Source organism: Fopius arisanus, unplaced genomic scaffold (assembly GCF_000806365.1).
Source record: "Fopius arisanus strain USDA-PBARC FA_bdor unplaced genomic scaffold, ASM80636v1 scaffold00015, whole genome shotgun sequence".
Taxonomy (NCBI): domain Eukaryota; kingdom Metazoa; phylum Arthropoda; class Insecta; order Hymenoptera; family Braconidae; genus Fopius; species Fopius arisanus.
The window spans coordinates 795066-811020 of record NW_011887754.1 but is presented as its reverse complement, the minus strand read 5'-3'; the positions used below and the strand labels follow the sequence as shown (position 1 = coordinate 811020).

The 15955-nt window shown below is 38.5% G+C and overlaps 1 protein-coding gene across 4 annotated transcripts in view; it reads left to right on the top strand.

Annotated features, from left to right (window-relative positions):
• Positions 1-13622, top strand: part of LOC105263492 (corin serine peptidase) — a 29260-nt gene extending 15638 nt beyond the window's left edge. For 3 of the 4 annotated variants that reach the window (XM_011299731.1, XM_011299729.1, XM_011299730.1), the window contains 16 exons: positions 507-567; positions 1227-1335; positions 2422-2882; positions 3872-4293; positions 4540-4667; positions 5002-5134; positions 5702-5856; positions 6728-6926; positions 7321-7473; positions 9293-9574; positions 9645-9786; positions 10384-10565; positions 10646-10835; positions 10913-11196; positions 11260-11408; positions 11499-13622. In XM_011299731.1, coding sequence (XP_011298033.1) covers positions 515-567; positions 1227-1335; positions 2422-2882; positions 3872-4293; positions 4540-4667; positions 5002-5134; positions 5702-5856; positions 6728-6926; positions 7321-7473; positions 9293-9574; positions 9645-9786; positions 10384-10565; positions 10646-10835; positions 10913-11196; positions 11260-11408; positions 11499-11687 — 3231 coding nt within the window. In that variant the 5' untranslated portion in view covers positions 507-514 and the 3' untranslated portion in view covers positions 11688-13622. Of the gene's footprint in view, positions 1-506; positions 568-1226; positions 1336-2421; positions 2883-3871; positions 4294-4539; positions 4668-5001; positions 5135-5701; positions 5857-6727; positions 6927-7320; positions 7474-9292; positions 9575-9644; positions 9787-10383; positions 10566-10645; positions 10836-10912; positions 11197-11259; positions 11409-11498 lie in introns of those variants that run through there. The other variant, XM_011299732.1, reaches the window with a different exon arrangement.
• Positions 13623-15955: the final 2333 nt, after the last annotated feature.

The window sequence follows — 15955 nt, the reverse complement described above, 5'->3', positions numbered from 1 at the left end:
TTTGCTCGCATTGAGGATCGATTGTTAGATTGCCATTTGAAATATGGAATGATTCCCATGAAATCAACAATCACCAGAGTATTCATGAAAATAGGAGTGGTGATAGTGCAATGCTGAAAGCACATATTCTGCGCACAGCTGATTCGTGACTGGCCTTAGAGGGACTTATGCCATGGGAACTAGTTGGTGTAATCATCTTCAGTTGTGATTACACACTGTACACAATATACAATGGGTAGTACGAAGGCTGTGAACGTAATTTCTGGTGGTAGGATGGTATATAGACGTGGGCTTTGCTGTAGCAAACCCTGGGGACGTGACACCGGACCTCCACTAGGTTCTCAACACCATATCACCTAGTTCTCTGCACGTGGCATAATAAATATTGCATTTTATGATAACAGGCACATTCAAAGATTCGAATCATCATAAACACATCCTATATTTTATATTCCTCCATGATCCACTCCCTCATCTATATTAAACAATAAATTTTTATGTTTTAGCTAGCGAGATGTCACGAGCGGAAAGCAGAAACGTCGAGGGGGACAGAAGTTATCACCCCAGGTGAATTCACAATGACAATAATTAACATATAACTCGATAAATATCGGTTGTGAAGGAAAAAATCTTACAGAGATTTCTAACGTGATCAGAGAATGTAATGAGAGAGAAAATTGAATGATGTTTATTGAGGATTTTCGGGTAAATTTCTCTCTCCTAGTTAATTCACTTTAAACGAATCGTCGCACTTAATTGCCGCTCCCCATTGCACGCAATACGAGAGCAACTACTCTTCCTCAACGAGTGGACGGTAATTATCCCCTGAAGTCCGTGGCTTGCCCATCAAATATGTTAATTGGATAGGCTATGCTTGCAGATGTGCACTCGAGTGGCTAAAAAATTTCACAAGAGAGTGAACAAATTTGACTCAACTATTTCTCCGTTGCTCTGGCTAATACGGAATTAACCGCCATTCCCTTCAATTTTCGAGATTCATTTAGCAATATCATAAAACTACGTAAAAATAATTCAAAAATATAAATCGAGAGAAGACTTTTGGTCATTTAAAACCATCCGCTTTAATCATATCGTATTCTAAGAGGAAATTCTCCAAGGAATTTACATAGCATTAAGAATAAATGAAAAAAATGAAAAAAAAAGTAATAAAAAACCGAGTAAAATGCATTTACCTTGTGAACGTTTGATCCTTTCTGTTCCTTCAGATCGTGTAGGACAAACAGCGTGGCACTTCCGGCCAGCGATAACTTCCTGCCGTCAACCGGAACGAGACGACAGCCGCCGTTACCACGACGTCATTCCGAGACCCCGACGGTGAGCTCTTCCCTAAATTTTGAAATAACCGTCAGAGTATGCCGTTTGCACAGCTGTGTTGCATCATATTTGACAGACTTCCAATACTCTAGCCCCTGCCAGGTCGACCTGAATTTTTCAATTCAGTTTATGGCTCCATCAGCTGAGCTCAAAGCACTTTTTTTTTAATTCATTTTCACGTGCAACTCACTTTTTCCTGGCAGCAGTGATGAATACCCCGATAAATTAGACACTGAGCTCTCAGCTTCCACCATACTGCCTACCTTGTACCAGTGCGATAACGTAATGAGTAAATTCTCTGTCGCATTAGCTTTCTCCGCAAATAAGCTTTACTACTCCCCATCAGACTTTTTGTTAAATATTCAAACAAATTGTTGTTCAACTCTATTTGGGAAAAATGTGAGTTTATAACTCCATTGGAACTTTTTCTCGTCATGTACTCAAAGGGCTAAATGTCCAGAGGCAGAGGCCTTCGTATATAAAAATCTTTCCATTGGAGAGGCGACACGAACAAGTTCTGGAGTAGAAGAATAATAGCATAAAATTTATTATAATCAGCAAGAAAATTTGAGGCAACTAATGAGTGACTGGTTTCCTCATCTTCCCAGTAAATACGAGAGCCGCATTAATTCCCCTCGAGGGACCGGTGAATTTCGCGTTAGACATCCCCTTGAATTTTTTTCCACCCTGCTTCAACGATCGCAACAACTCGAATTCTTTGAGGAACGTAGTAATGAGAGGGTTTCGTTGCAGATTCGTCACCTGAATAGACTCAAACATGGTATAGGAAGGTATGGGAAAAGCTGAATAAAATTCTCAAGAGCTTTATCCAAAGACAGCCCGGTACACATGCACTCTACACAACACAAACACGACCACACGAATACAGGGAATATTGAGGTCGAACACGAGGAACACGAGGCACACGCACAAGCGCATTCACATCTCCATCCATTAGAGATGTCGAACTAAATCAAAAAACCCAACCGATAGCCAATACAGAGATCGATTAATGAATATCGAGTGTGAGACTGCCATATAAATCGATAATTTATTCCCATAATTAGCGATTATTGAACTGCGCAGGTGACGATTACCAGGACTCCACCACCGCTGCCAGCAAGAAGGCAACATGAGCGTCCAATTTTCATAACGACCAGTGGAAGATCGGGTGAGCGGAAGAACAGTCTCGATGGTCTCGTTAAATCCGAGTCAATTACAGCGTGGAGAAGGGCCAGTGAAGATAGCGATGGTAAACTCATTGATCTGGAGACATCGAGACTGCAGAATGGTTTTGAATCCCTCTCTAAGCCTCAAAGTGCTGAGCATGAGCATGGATACACCACTCGAAAGTTTGATGACGATCGTGTTGAGAACTTTGATGCCAGTCACGGTGGGGCCTTCAAGTCTAGCTTTGAAGAGCTTCAAAAAACAGTTCGAGATCTTGAGAAGAGGCTGCATGAGGGTATTGTCAGGAGTGTCGATCACAGCTGCTGTGAAGTTGCTAATCAACGGAGGAGCAGAGATTATTTCAATAAGAATTCAAGGTTAGTCTCCAATTTATATTCCTTATCATGAAACCAGAGATTAAAGCAGAGGTAAATGAAGTTCACCTGAGTCGAAACTCGTAAGGTTGATTCCCTATTACTCAACTCGAATTCGAAGTCAAAATTCAAATTCGGCGCCCAGAGTGCGCAGTAGATCTCGTATATATTATACAAAACAAAAATATCTTTTTCCAAAATTATGTCATTCACTTTAAAATTAAAATGTGACAGTTGGAAATTTTCGGGAGAAATCGTATAAAAATTTTATGAATAGAATTATCCTGAAGAATTTTTCTCAGGCAGATTATTTCATTGGTATTGATGAGGTCGATTGATTTGGAAAACATCCGGTTACAGAAGTGGCTTTTCAGAACTGAGAGACGTCGAGGGGCTTTTTAGATAATTACTATTTCCAGGATTCTCGAGATTAATAGAAACATTCACTCTCGTGTTCTCAAATTATTCCCGGTGACTCGGTTAAATCCGTGTAGAACACAGGAGGACATTAAATGTGCACCTCCCAGGGGGTTAGAACCTCCCAGCCAGCAGCAAGTTTCCTCCCCATTTCCGGAGTTTCTTCGATATCATGGGAATTAAGGACGAACGTATATTGTTGAGAAACTTACCAGGTGTTACTCCAGATTCTGCCAGTAGTGAGAAATATATGCTTCTGGAAGCGTTCAAATCGATTTAAAAAAAAAAAATTTAGCGAGTCTCTGGAATACTCTCTCATGAAGTTCCAAGCTTTTTCGCCCTAGATTACGCAAGTTCCAGGGGACAATGGATATAATTTGATGTAAATCCTTGGAATAGGAGACTTTTATTGACAGCATTTTGTAGCTTCTCGTGTATCTCTTGCCCTTGACAAAGGATGTCCTGATTGACAATCATTTGCCTACCATAGTCACCTAATCCCCACAAGCTCCTTGAATAATCCCCCAAGTTTCAACCGAAAAGGATCGACACTATTGTCTTCTCACTTTGCACAGACTGCAGCGTACGAAGTTTGAAAGCGATACCGAGGATCGCCATGAGGCAGAGAAGAGATCCAAGCTTGAGGCATTGCAGGCGACATCGAGAAATCTTGAGAAATGTTTGCAGAGTGAGCAGCAGCCAACAAAAGTCAAGTACAATGTGGATATGGAGCGTGCTAGGAATATTTTGCAGAATAATTTGAGGAAAGAAAGAGGAGTTGAGAGATTGGAAAAACTTCCCAAAGCAACCCAAACTAATCTACCACCACCTTTGAGCGCTATTTGTCAGAGTCCCGTCCAGAATAAACCGGCGAGTGTTAGACAGGACAGCAATGTATCATCTGATAGCTTTAGTCAGACTAGTTCACCAAGCTACACCAGCAAAACCATGGAAGCACCACTTTTACCACACAAGCATATCAATGGAAGAGTTCCAGGTTCGATTGAGATCACTTTATACATCATTTTGCATTTCATCAAACAGATAAATCGCCAAATTTCATTTTATTGCCTCATTTTTATTTAATTCTTCATGTTTTATCTTTATTCAATGACTCACGAATTTTCATAAAGATACGTCTATTTTTATAAATTCGAAATTTCGGGTAAAACAAAACTGAAAAATACGTGCTTTAAAAAATGACACGAAAAATGGAATACAGAGTGTAGAGTTTGTCCTTTAGGAAGAGCTTTGATTCCGGAGTCTGAAAATCCACCAGGCAGTCCAATCACAAAATCAATGAGTACCCCAGCGAGCTTGCAGACAATCGTCAGGTTTCACAGTGGCAGCAACATGTCGTTACATCACAGAGTAAGTAGCACCATATCACATTTGCCAAGGACCAAAATCCTCTTTCATTGGTCATTTGGTGCAGAGTCCAAACCCCTGAACAATTCAATTAACTAACTGGTGGGGTGGCTGAAGCCTTAGCGTCGCAGTCCTTTTCTCCAGACACACACTGTTAAATTCTTGTTATGATTCGAGTTCGAGATTCGAGCAAATAGCTCCAATAATAATTTATTCTTATAACCCAGAGTATGGGTTAATTAGATGAATTCATTGATGATAATAATAATGATAATAATAATAATAATAATAATAAATTAATGATAATAATATTCTCAATGTATATATATCCGAACAGATTATTCGTGACATTAGGAGACCGAGCAGTCACTACGTTACCAGAGGTAGAATAAAATTCCGACATGCTCAAGTTTTTGTGAATGCTGTTGCCCTCCTAGCAATTGCGGGAGGTTTCTTGGCTTATTTCAAATGTGAGTACCTCATTTCGCATTTATATCTACTTCATTGCGTATCCTACTTCCCCGGTTCTGGTTACAGCAGCTTCTTTTGACTCCAGGACATTTGATTCGTTTTTGTTCGCGTCGTAGTTTCATTTGTGAGGCTTCTCTCGGGTTTGATTCCACTCAACATTTTCCTATGCTTCACTATCCTCTGCAGGCAATATTCAAGCAAATACATCTCGAGCCCCTCTGGATGAACTTTTATCCAGGATCTGGAAGATCAATAGCCAGGACCTGCTTCTGTTGATTTAAACTGTCCACTGTTAACATTTTAACGATAAACTTTTGATTCAACATGAATCAATATATTCCGGCGTCTCCCTGGATATTGCTCTTTCTCTCAACTTTCAACTTTTCAATACCCTTTTTTTTTCACGCGAATCTCATCCCGTTCAGCACTTTGACCGAAGAACTCTCTCGCAAGCGTCACAAGTCCTTATAGTCCGAGCCTAGACAAATTCACGATAAAAAAATAACCGATCGAATATCTGGACTTCACTACTCCGTTAATCGATAATTAAATGGAATTTTTCACAGCCTATCCTGAAGGAAGTGTGCGATTCGAGAATCGAACTGTTCTGAAAACCGGCATTCAGTCATCATCGAGACCATTATCTTCACTGGCTGAACAGAAAAATCCAGCGCCGGGTATATGTCTACCAGTTATCGTCACTTTTTGCATGAATCGCAAGGTGAGAGTGAGTTTTTTCCTTGTTCATGGTTTTTATTTTTTTTTTTTGCATCAAAAATGGTAAACGTTTCGTGCAGTTGTTTAGAATCACGGAATGAGGTCAACGTGGTGTCCCAGGGCGTCTGGAATTCTGGGATTCATGGAAGCGTGATACTTTTATTCTCGAACGAGGAAGGGTATTATATTAGCTGCACACGCTCAGGGATTCCAGCACGTACCGGATTTTTCCAGCATTTTTTTTTTTCGGAGAGTATTTTTTGCATCGCAGACGTGATTTTATATTCATAATGGGGAAATATATAGTTTCGACGAAGTTTAAATAGAATTATACTCAGTATCTGAGGCAGAAGTGGATATAATTTTCATTCATTCGTGAATTTAAAATCTTGAAAAATTCGGAAAAATTTATTTTTCAGATTCCAGGTATAAATAGTAAAGATTGGATCGAACAGATGAGTGAAAGTCTCAATTAAAACTGTTATTTTAATTATTACGTGAATTTTTCGGGAAAATTATACAATGGATGAAAAAAATAATGACCGTTTCATAATTCTTCTAGTTCATCTTCATCAGTTCTATTTGATCCCGGTAACGATCCGCTTAGATGTTTGTTTTCCTTATTTACTGTGGATTGCACACAGTCTATATTAATTGCGCCACTTCAGTTCGATAAATAAACGATCGATTGAATCCAGAATCTGAAACGCACCATCAATGAGCTCCAGTTGAATTCCATTTCCAATAATTGAACATCAAACAGAAAATCATCACTGTCTTTTTACCCAATGAACGTCCACAGAGTACTGAATAGAGACTTGTTCGAGGGCAAATGTATACTAATTAAGATGGTTCGGGGAATTTTCTGATTGCAGGTGCCGTACAATTTCACGGTATTCCCCAATTACATGGGAAACTTTGGTCAGCGCGATGCACAGCATGAACTGGAGAATTATGAAGCAGTTGTTGACGTCAGGTGTTACGAACTCGCGGCCTTGTTTCTGTGCAATGTCTTCGTACCAAAATGTGGATCCCGCGGTCAAGTGGTTAGACCCTGCAGAAGTTTGTGCAATGGTATGAAATTATTTCAAATATTTCATTAGTGAGTATAAATTTTTGACTGAGGCTGAATTTTTGGAATATCATGAGCTCTTTATAGAATCAATTGGTTCCAATTGATTGGATTTCAAATGGAAATTAGGGAAATTTTGATCAGTGATAGAAAATCAAGGTTTAATTGCGGTTGGATTGGGAATTTCACAGAACATTGATGACCCCTGGCTGTTAGATTTGCACATATGTTGATGATTCCTCGGTTAATTTCGAGGAAAGTTCTATTAGCAGTCAACATATGTACCATTAATAATGCACGGTCATTTGATTCTACGAATCCTCTCAATAAATTAATAACCATACCCTATATCATTGGCCTGTCATTCCAATATTCAGTTCACCCCTGAAATTCTAGAAATGACGAGAAGATGTGGTTTCTTTCTCAACGTATTCGGTCTCAAGATGCCTGACTACCTGGACTGTGACTATTTTCCGGAGAACGCAAGTCCAGATATTTGCGTAGGCCATCACGAGGTGAAGGAGGCAGCACTGCGAGCTGAAAAACCAGGTACACATTTTCATTTCAACAATATTATCTCACGCGTCTCTGAATAATGACGCAAGAAGGGAAAAAAATATCTTGGAAGGATTAGAATAATCTCCTGAAAGCACCTGAAGCTAAAAGAACTCGAGCTCCGGACCCGGCATTTCAGGATTTTAATCTAATCCCTGCAATTAAAAAAAACTATTCTAAACGGGTAAATTTCCAGGAACAAATGCCCTAAAGGAATGGATAAAATTTCGCTTGAAGGGAAGTGATTTATTAAATCTCACATGATGAGATAAAAATAAAAATGAAAATCTCCCTGTTGTCCTAAAAGATTGCAATCAAAACGCACTCACATCATTTCCTCCCATTTGATTCCATCAAAACGCCAGAAAACGCGGCTTAATTATTGATTATCGTATTTGTTCGAGAGAAAGCTTTGTCGAGGGCTTGTGCCCTCCCGAGGGTGCCAGACTGCACAGGCCTTTTGTTTTCCCGACGATCTCCCATTACTCGTATTGTTCCAGAACTTTCCAATGCGATATCTCTATCTCCCGACCTAACGCACCATTCAATTTCCCCATAGCACCTCTTCCGGCTGAATCTTTCGTGAAAATAGTTTAAACAAAAAATTCCCTTCCAAAAAAAAATACTCGCGAACAATGTAGAATGGAATTAATTGAAGCAGAAGCTTGAGACTCCAATCTATCGGAAAACTCATCGGGCTCTTCCGTTCCACCAAGATTCTCGTAATCGAGGAGAATAGGAAGTGTTTTGTTTTCCGGCTTTCGATATAGAAAGCATCCGTAATCCTAATCAATTGAAAACATCTTTCGTTTCGATGTTGTTGAAACGAGGTCAGATAGACACGAACGGAACGAAATTGAAAGCTTGCACCGCTCGTAATTGAAATTTATGATGTGCTGGTTTTCTTCATATTCACCAACTAATTGGTTTTCATATCTTTTAGAAAAGCTTGTTGGTGACAGTGGGTGGATGTGAATTTACAGCCAGCTGGAATTACAGTCACCTCCCTTGGAGCTTAGAAGCATTTTCCGCTTTAATTCTCCTCCAGGCGATGAGGTCTCTGACACTTGCCCTTTGCTTTCTTTTTGTTTTCATCTCCCGTTCTCTTCCAGGAAGAAGAATATTGACATTGACTCCTTCACGAATTCCAAACTAATAAACAATTTCCCATTAAAAAAAAACAACATTAAAAAATAAAAAGAATAAGAAAAAAGTAGAGAATCTGAAAGGATTGGACCAGGTCGGCGAATTAGCTCATTGATATAGCGATGGCGTAAATATTAGGCGACGTGATATCGACGAGTGCTAATAGCCTTTTTCCTCATAGCCTGGAGGCCATCACAGGCTGAGAGTCAGAGCTAAATAGTTTATCGATTAAAACCCTGCGAGAAGCTGGTTTCCATCGTGGCCCATCCGTCGCCCCTACCCCCGAGGCAAGATCAGACAATTCTAGACTATCGCACAAATGGAATCTCCGAATGAAGCCGTGACAACGCGTGGCTAATCGATCTTTCGAGCGTCATTGGACATTAAAGAAATTGCAACATTTCCGTTTTTCTGTATTACATTTGAAATACCATTCCAAATGAACATCACGGAATGGGATCTTTTCATACCTCAACATTCACCAGTTAATTGCACGCCCGACTGATGCTTTTCTCGCGATAATATATTTTTTTTGTGTAATTCTGGAAAAGCGGAAAGGGGAAAAATGTGCCCAGTGAAATTCAGTTATCTGTATTACGAGCGAATGCATTTGATGATAGCGACATTTTGCTCGAGTCATCCTTTTGGTTTTGGGAAATGTTGGCAGTTTGCACCAGTGGATTTCAATGCGACAGTACCAGATGTATTCCAGTTGACTGGAAATGCGACGGGCACGTGGATTGCGCCGATCAGACTGACGAGATTGACTGCGGGGAGTGCGCATCACCACCGGTGCAGTACTCTGTCAACAGTAAGAGTAAGAATCAGGGAATAAGAGATGTCATTGCCAAGCCGACGCTGCACTGCGGTGAACGTAGATGCATGTCACCAACTCATGTCTGTGATGGAGTGCTTGATTGTCCTTGGGGCCAGGATGAGAGAAATTGCTGTGAGTAAAGTTGACTCATTTCTTCAATTACTTGTCTTCTCGGTTTAATAATGCTGAAATGTGTCGACAGTGAGACTCAGTGAGAGGAATGGAGACATCGGCAAGGGTCGTCTTCAGGTATATCACGCGGAAAATCAAAGCTTCATCCCAGCCTGCATCACTCACTGGGAGTCCACATCGGCTCAGGCTATCTGTCGTCTTCTCGGTTACAAGTAAGAGCTCTCTATACCCTCCTGCTATCCACTACCCCTCACTCCATAGTTCACTATCTCTCATTTTCCACGTCGTTTGACAACCCCAGTGAAGCGACGACGAGTCGAGGATTCCGTCAAACTTGAACGTCGATATCGCCGAGGTGAAAGCATTTGAACCATAGACCCAGCAAGCAATACATTCGATAACACCATTACCAGTCTTTCGAGCATGTCGAGATAGTTGGAGGGGTGCTTGCCGCTCTCGATGTACCAATATCACGGTGGGCTAAACCCAAATCGAAACACCCGCAACATGTGTGTACTCTCTCCATTCTTGATTATCTCCACCGGGTATTGAAGGTGTCCATTCTTGTAGATTGTCAGATCGCCCACTCGTTCTGTGGCTTCAATATTACACGGGTGACTGACGGATGATCCGGCCTCAGGAGAACATAATGCTTTTTGTATTGAGGAGCGATATAAAATATCTTTTCCCTTTTAAAAAAAAATGTTGAATAACATTTTTTGAAGCCAGCTCCGCGCTATTCTGGCCCTCTAATGAATATTGAAGAAACATCATCATTGAATAAAGATTGACTTTTTGAAAAATTGCAGTGTCGTCAATTCCTCCATGTTCTCGATGAAGAGCAACAATATGACAGTGAGTGAGCCACAAATAGATACGTCCCAGCGTTGGAGACTTGCCCAAAAGGGCCAAGGCAATCTCCTGAAGGACCTGCAGACCTGCACGGATCACAGCGATTATCGAACAGTGGAGCTGACCTGCTCTGAATACGGTATGTCAAGATATAGGTAATAAATCAATAGACTAAGAAATCAATCAACACGATATTCACGCAATAGCATGATTGTACAGCTTGCGGTCGACGTCGGAATAATTTCGGAAATGCCAAGCCACAACGTCGGATAGTTGGAGGAGTGGAATCGAGTCCTGGTGATTGGCCGTTCCTTGCAGCTCTCCTTGGAGGACCTGAGGAGATCTTCTACTGCGCTGGTGTTCTCATTTCAGATCAGTGGGTTCTTACAGCTGCACATTGCGTTGGAAAGTGAGTAATTGTTTATTTTATTATTTATTTAACGAATAGAATTGAGGGGATGATCCGAGGCTAAGAAAGTTGGATAGTTTTAGTCATTCAGATCTCTCAGGTTGGACCATTCAGCTTGGGATAACGAGACGATACGCTCACACTTATCTCGGCGAGAAAAGGAAAGTAAAGAGGGTTGTACCTCATCCAAATTACAATCTCGGTGTTGCTCATGATAATGATGTGGCACTTTTTCAACTGGAAGAGCGTGTCAATTTTCATGATCATCTGAGGCCAGTCTGTCTTCCAGAACCCGATACAGAATTGACTCCTGGCACTGTTTGCACTGTTATTGGGTGGGGAAAGAAGGAGGACACTGACTGTAAGTACATCGTTTGATCTTGCAGGGTTGAGAGAATTTATTTCAATTTATTACGTGATACAGCGTCTCAGTACGAGCCAGCAGTCAACGAAGTTAAAGTGCCCGTATTGGAGAGGGAGCTTTGTAACCAGTGGCTGGAACACAAAGAGCTCAATGTCACGGATGGAATGATCTGCGCTGGCTATCCCGAGGGTAAAAAAGACGCCTGTCAAGTGAGTTCTCACAGCTTTACATAAATATCTCGTATCGCGACCCTAATAAATCACCCAAACTCAATTGACTAATCTTCTGGATTATCAAAGGGCGATTCTGGTGGTCCATTGTTGTGTCAAGATGAAAATGATAAGGAGCGTTGGTTCGTGGGTGGAATCGTCAGCTGGGGAATAAAGTGCGCCCATCCAAAATTACCTGGTGTTTACGCTTACGTTCCAAAGTATGTACCCTGGATTCTCAAGGAGATGGCCAAGTATTCGGAGAGGGAGAAAGGCTAACACAGAAAGGTCGTTAAGAGGCTCGGTAAGAAGAGATTGAAGGATGACAAAAGGTTGAGACGTGGTTGATGGATATCATTCAGCGAATCGACAAGCTACTTGAAGGTACGGCGAACATCCTCTGCAACAGCCCATTTTTACTCGGGTATGACAAGTTGATACTGCCGTCTATTTGGATCCTCAATATCTTTTCCAAATCCCGAATTTTCTTAATGACAATTAGGATGAAAAATTTATAATGTCACGATGGATTTTTTACAGTCGAAAAATAGAACGAGATGAATTTTACTTTTTTTTTTATTCTATTGATTCATATATTTGATACAATTGGGCGAACGCTGTTTTGCGTCACGGCTCTGGAATGACAATGAAATACTTGGAAACATATAGTAAGATATACAAGAGAACACTAGGATTACTCGCGTACACGTGGCGCAATTATTTCAATAAAATATATAGCAAAGTTCAGATATATAGCGAGTACAAAGGATTAACAAATGTTTTGATGAAAGCTATCACGCAAAATTACGAAATTTTGGTATTATATTGGAGATCGGATTAAGTGATGTGTTAATTCGTTTCTATAACATTTTCTACTTCTTGAGAGTGATTTTTTTTTTCTTGCCCATGCAGTTGAAACGATTCCAGACAGAATAATGAGACTTGAGAAATTCAATCAGAGATAATACTTTTTACGATGAGATTTAAATAAAAAAAAACGTATTTTCACACTTTTTCGAATCGTTTCTACTGTGTCCACCATAGGTACTTTATTGTACTGAAAAAAATACTGGCGTGTATTGCGTCAGATCTAAGAGTAGAATAGTTATCCATGTAATCAGCGTGACAAGGAAATGTAGAGGGAGTGGAAACTAATGGCTCTGGAAAATGAAACCGTAAATTCAGGCATAGCTTTCGGGAACGAAGTGGTGTGTAAATTTAAAATGGTATTACGTGAGCTTTACATGGCATATATATAATTCGAAGTACTATGTGCATTAAATATATATTGAGAAAAGTACGATAATTGTATCTTATCTCGTTGCTCACGCTTACACCAGCTTTCAGCGTAGAAATTAGGATTAGATTAATGACGATATTAATCGGGTAGAGTAGATGATAAAAATGTTGACTGAATTCTAGGGATAATATATTGCACCAGCACTTTTTTGATTCGCACTCGAAAAGAAATGTACTTTGTACGGATATATTGTTTTGTAATGGATAGAAGCCTTACTAATTAGCTTAGGCTTTTCCTAAGCGAATGAGAAATCTATGGTATTGTTGGTATATATTTCATGAGAATTTTCTCCCTTCGATCTTTTGATTTTTTTTTCTTGCTCATTGACTTCCTCAGGGAGGAAAATGTATTTCTTGTTCTGGCAGCGATATTAATTTTTATTCGACAATAATCGAGGAAACAGGACAATAATTGTCTTCCTTAGTATCCAGACAACAATTAGTAATAATTGAGGGATAATTAATAATCACCGACAATACTGTGTGAGGAGACAATAAATAATTTTAGGAAAATGTTCCACCATGGACAATAAAAATAATTTTAAGAAATACATAAATGGATATTAGGTAAGACTAGGATAAATTTAATAAGCTATAGCAATAAAATTATATATAATTATAAGATGATAAATGATTTGTAAATTGCGTTTACCTCGTAAAATTGTTGAAGAATAGCCCATGAAATTCATAAAAATGCAATCAAACCCTAGTTTGTTTAATCTGATATTACTAGTGGAATCAATGTAAAAAATCTCATAAATTAGAATTCAATTCAACAAAATTTGATTAATTAAAATCATGCGATGAGTGATATAAATTGACTTTATGCATATATGTATAAGAGCTGTACATTATTTTTGACAGATGTCAATTTTGGTGCTTGTCAATAATGTTGAATCCAGATAAATTTGAAGATAATCAATGAAAGGCTACAGTGATACACCGCGAAGCGAATCACAGCTGCTAGATGTGTTGACAATATATTTGGAAGCATTTATAAACTTTCAAAAATAATTAGCACTATGAAAATTTAATGGATGAGTATTTTGTAGGTTTAACGAATAATTTTAAGATCATGGACTACGAGAATCTGAATTATATAAAAATTAATCGCCCTAGAATAAAGATTTAAGATCATTAAACGATTTATTCCAGTTTCGAATGGCATCAGTCTTAGTCAATATACTTTTGTCAATTGAAGGCGAAAAATACAGAAGAGTAATGAGAAATTATAAATTATTATATTCTCTTGTTGAAATTTCATCGGATTTTTTTTAAAACGTAAGATAATCCATCACAATTATTTACTTCAACGTAAATTAATACTTATTTTATTATCGCTAAAGTACATAATGAAATGCTGCGCACAAAGCAACAGTGTCTGTCAGGCACGTTGCACGAGAAATTACGATGAATAATGAAAAGTTGCATTAAATTACTCCTGTCAAGTCAATGTTGGTACCATGCAAATAATATATTAACAGCGGTTACAATATTAATAAACTTAGTGATTAAACTAGGAAGAAAGAAGTAATTAACGAATAGATTAATTAACAAGTTGTGAAAAAGTGGTTCATGAAAATAGCTGAATAATTAAAATTGTAAATTGATAAATTATTTAATTATAAAATATAAGAGTCAGTGTTGTATTGTTCTTGTACAATCGTTACTGAGCTTGATGGAAGAGTAAAAATTTGTACCTTTCCCTCGATGTCGTGTTCCATTGCAAATGAATAGACCAATCAGTCCAATATAATCCAGTTATTAAATAATTGTCGATCGTTTGCTGTGAAACACTGACCCTACGAAGAAACATATTGAAATAATTTTTTAGACATTCATCAAAAACTATGAACCTCTTAGAAAGTAATAAACTGAAGACCCTTGCATCAGTCTTGCGAGCATTAAATAACAGATAAGAAAATAAAAACTTGCCTGAGTGAACTTGGTACAGCTTTAGGATCTTTGTAAACTATCAGACCGATTTTGGTCGCTCCTCTGAGTGCACACGAAATCGGAATATTTGTTTTTATAGACAATATTGTTGTTAACACTTATTAGAGCATAACGTCTACATTTTAAATTAAATACCGATAAATCGAGTATAAAAAATGCGAATGGAGTATTATTATAGTGTAGAGTTCATAAATGTGATCGCTTCAAGTGCTGCGTGCACAGAATCCTAATCGTACAATCAATGGCCCATAAAATTAAAAACAAAACGTAAACACGATGGTTCGCATCTAGAGTAAATAGACAATACGACTGGTTAATGTCAATGTCTATATATATATATAACGTATTAAAATAAATATATTATTGAAAAATCCAACCAATATTGGATTGGGGTATATGGTATAAGAGTAATATTTGTATGTTGAATATACTGTACTGTTCCTATGTAGAGGAATTTTACTTCACATGTTATGTGTCTCTGTGATGAAGATACACAGGTTTTAGACGATGTTGTAATTTCATTAGAGGGTCGATTAATTGCTAAACTGAGTGTGATAATGACAGTTGCTGTTGCTGCCGATCGTCTAGAAAATTACGCGTACGTGTCTTGGTGGAATTTCATGTATTCTCAATGTTGGAAGGATGGAAGGAGAATTATGTAATTTGGGGAGTGAACTTCATTGAAAATTGGGCGTGTCAAGGCCGTTAATTGCTGTATTGTAATGTAGTTGCTAATGTGATGTTAACATGTCTCTTGCCGGTCAAGAGCTGTAGGATTTTATGAATAAGGAGTGAGAATCTAGATGATGGTTTTGTTAGAAATTTTGTCAACTCAATTTGAGGTGTATTTTTGCAGATCTTCGGTATACAAATGATTAATGATAATGCAGTGAACTGGTAGTTGGAATAGATTAAAAGTACAAAGACCAAGGGATTACAGAAATGTAGACAGAAATATTGAATCAATACTCAAGGAACATTGATCCACATATCAAATGGAAACAAAGAAAATCTGCAGAAATATATTGTCACAGAGGCTGTCCTAAAACGGGTGGAAGTTTGTGGAACAGATTTGTAAGATTGGTACAAAAATCTATATTGAACGAGTAATGTCAGCGGTATAGGTAATTTATACAGAAAAATAAATTATATATGGAAACAAGAAATATGTATATCTCAAAATGAATGCATAATATATATTTATGGAACCTGAGTGTTGAACAATAAATTATGTATTGTGAAAGAAAATTCCGTTTTTTACACCCAGTACCGCACCCCAAGAGAGGGAGAGC